This window comes from Rhagoletis zephyria, unplaced genomic scaffold (genome assembly GCF_001687245.7).
Source record: "Rhagoletis zephyria isolate East Lansing unplaced genomic scaffold, Rhagoletis_zephyria_1.1 Rzeph_scaffold_12868, whole genome shotgun sequence".
NCBI lineage: Eukaryota > Metazoa > Arthropoda > Insecta > Diptera > Tephritidae > Rhagoletis > Rhagoletis zephyria.
Genome location: NW_016169941.1, coordinates 12191 through 15745, shown reverse-complemented (window position 1 = coordinate 15745; position 3555 = coordinate 12191). Strand labels below are relative to the sequence as shown.

General features: G+C 34.3%; 1 protein-coding gene across 1 annotated transcript in view; it reads left to right on the top strand.

Annotated features, from left to right (window-relative positions):
- The first annotated feature begins 286 nt into the window (after window positions 1-286).
- Window positions 287-3555, top strand: part of LOC108377868 (uncharacterized) — a 7775-nt gene continuing 4506 nt past the window's right edge. The window contains exons 1-2 of the mRNA XM_017634158.1: window positions 287-888; window positions 963-1171. Coding sequence (XP_017489647.1) covers window positions 299-888; window positions 963-1171 — 799 coding nt within the window. The 5' untranslated portion in view covers window positions 287-298. The remainder of the gene's footprint in view (window positions 889-962; window positions 1172-3555) is intronic.

The window sequence follows — 3555 nt, the reverse complement described above, 5'->3', positions numbered from 1 at the left end:
TTTTTTGTTGACGGTATCATGCATTTTCTTCCATATTAAAAAATTGTCGACCAGACTTGTCATGACAAAAATAATTTAAAATCACTCAATGCATTAAGTATTTTAGATTTTATTCTGTGTCAACATATTGTTTGCACACATTGGTACATAAACATATTTGAAATAATTCGATATTTATTTTGTGTTAATTTGCATATTTTAGAAGTTGGTCGTAAAGAGTAAAGTGCACCACTAGTAACAACAAATTTATCTGAGTTGAAGGCAATCAAAACGAACTATTAAATTGAAGAGATACCGAATGCCCACAAATACAATCCTATCGAGAATGCAAACAACCAATCAAAACAATTACATTACCGCCGAAGATATACCATCTATAGCAAACAAGACCACCAATAACCAAATAGAACCTATTAAAAACTATAATGCTTTAAAAGCGGGCCACTCTTTAGGAGGTACGTCTGTAACAAATATGACAATGACAAAGAGCCACAAAGCAGCTTCTACACCGATGGACCAGCAATCACAATTCGAGGAGGACAATGAGAATTGTGTGATTGATATAGCCACAATGCAAATTGTTGACGACAACAACTACAGCAGCAATAATAAATGCACATGTGGGGATGAGCAGAGCGATACGAGACCAAAGGCTACCGCCGTGGGGGAGCAACTGAAATGTGCTGGGACGGAGGGGGATAGCGACAATAAAATCGATATGAAAACTACAATCGAAAACGGGTGTGAAAATATAAAAATTGAGGATGAGCGGGAAGATGATAGTTTAGTGCACGACTACCTTAATGTTTTGGAGATCAACCAAGCTGAGGAGGAGCAAACCATTACTGAACTAGTAGATGCTAGTGGGCAAAGAAAGTGTATAGAAGCGTAAGTAGAACATTAGGCAGTTTTGGCAAACTATTTCTGTTTCTATGTGTTTGTACGAGTATGTTTATTTGCAGCAAGCACAGCAATGGCATGCGCGTCGCTTTTGGTATAATTTTTAGGCTAATGCTGCCGTTGGCTAACAATGTTATGCGCAGCTTCAAGGGCATACGTGATGTACGATTTTTGCGTATATTGAAATCTATTGCTTCCAGCCGACAAGCACTCACCAACTTGATGGCGTTTGCGGCCAATACAATATCGCTTAATTTGTCGTCGGTGCAAGGTGCGTATAAGTAATACTAGGTTCACATATAACTAGATTATCCTCATTTTCGAGCTTAACACCCTAATCTGTAATTATAACAAGAGATTAGCCATATAAAATTCGTCCCTTGTTAATCTGTAATTATAAAATAATCTCAGATTAAACCGATAACTTTTCGGTGTCCATCCTAGTTTTATCGATTGTTTTTGCAAAAAAGAGGAGAAATGCCAAATGTAAAAGTAAACAAAAATGTACGCTAGCAAGGAAAAGAGGTTTGTAAAGGTATTTTTAATAAAATGTTAAGTTAAAATATATTTATATCTGAGAAGAAACATAACTTTTCCTCGAGATGTGAGAATAACAAGCACAACAAATTTGACGGCTAATAATCTGAGATTTGCCTGTGTAAACGGGGTGATTAAAAAACGAGCTTTGATTGGGATAATATTAATAAGTGAACATAGTTTTACATGCGGTACTGTTTATTTTGTAGTGCTGCTTCACAGCGCCTTAAAAGTATATTTGTGTTGATTGATACCCTTTTTCAAACAGGTGGAAACCCTTCTGAAAAATATGGTTGGCAGTAAACTTTCTTACACCTCTTCAGTTTGATACCCATATTGCAATATTTAATTTATCTTATCAATTAAATTAAATTAAAATTTTCAAATATGTGGCAACCTCCAGAAAAAATATTTTTGGCTGTAAGCCTTCTTAAACCTATTTCTTTTTACAGCCATATTGTAATATTACCTTTATTTTATCAATTTACTTAAACTGGAATTCTCAAACATGTGGCAAGTCTCTAACATTTTTTCTGCTTATATTGTAAGTAACACCTCTTGCAATTCATCAGTGAAAACTGTATTCGAACTGTATGGAGAAAAAACAATTTTTCGTAGAAATGGTATAAAATGCTTGAAAATCAGTATTTTTCGATCGAAAAACTTTGGTTCTCTTCAAGACACTTCCAGTATTAATGTCCAGTTGTTTATTTAACCATTGTTTGATATTAAAAATTTTTTATTGGTCACCCATTGCATTTTCAGAGGGTACAAAATATAGTTATCATGAAAAAATGGTTAAAGAAACAATTGGGTATTATTATTGGGAATCTCTTGAATATGCACCGAGTTTTCCGATCTAAAAATATTGATTTTCACGAATTCTACCCCATTTCTACGAAAAGTTGTTGTGTTGACCACTCCCAAAATTTTTTTATTTCTAAATAAAAATATAGGGGTATATTTTTTCGATATAGAACAATCCTAGGGGGTGCCGGCATTAAAATTCCGACTTTTCGTTTTCACATGCAATTTTGGACCACTCTAGTGTACAAACATACCGGCAGACAAAACTTCTAAAAATTATTAATCTGGCCTCTATTGTTCTAATAAAGATCCCCCATATACATTCTTCTTTAAAATCTATAACATCGGCCTGATACAATTGTATTATATGTTTGTATGTATATGTAAATGCAGAGTGCACTGCATTTATGTTTAATAACTTAAACTAATCAGAATTTTGTAACGATTTATGGGAGTATCTACTGTCAAAAAAAAAAGTAATAGTGCACCGCATTTTCGCTTGCATCTACTTGTGACCTATTTGATTTAATTGAGATGAAATTGAACAGAACTAGTTTTTAGACGAGCTTCTATATCTACGTATAGTACTTAATTAATTAGGTGAATAAGTAATATTTACAGGAAATTATATGACCAACAAACTGCATACAACAAACCCTGCTGATATCAGAATTGCCTGGCTTGAAAATAACTCATTCTTTTCTTACATAGTATGAAGCAAAGTCGAGATTTTTTGACCACGCTAAGCTACTCAACGAATTTGGACGAGATATTATTAATACAATTTGTATGGATAGGGCTATTATCTTAAGTAGTTGGAAATTTTATAGATAGGTTGCCACCTGTCTAAAAAATTATAAGATCCGCACAGTTCTTTAGATTACAAAAAAATAGGTGTCAAATGAAAGAGCTTGACACTACTAGAAATTCAATAAAGTTCTACCCAGAATTGCAACGGACGACGGTAAAGCGGTCGACGGTTAATCGCTGTCAAAATTAAAACTGACCAAGGCATATGGAATGGTTCATTATTTCGGCGGCAGTATTTTTACCGCCGACATTCCTCGATTGATTTAAATTTATTTCTATTTTTACCACCCAGAGGGGACGGCACAAGATTGATTGAGTGTTGATTGTAGTATTTTTATACCTTTCATGAGCATGAAATGGTATTATAACTTTGGTCCGATGTTTGTAAGTACCAGAACAAAAAGAGATAGACCCATGAAAATGTATACTTATATGATCAGAACGTCGAGCTGAGTTGATTTAGCCATGTCCGTCTGTCCGTCTGTCCGTCTGTCCGTCTGT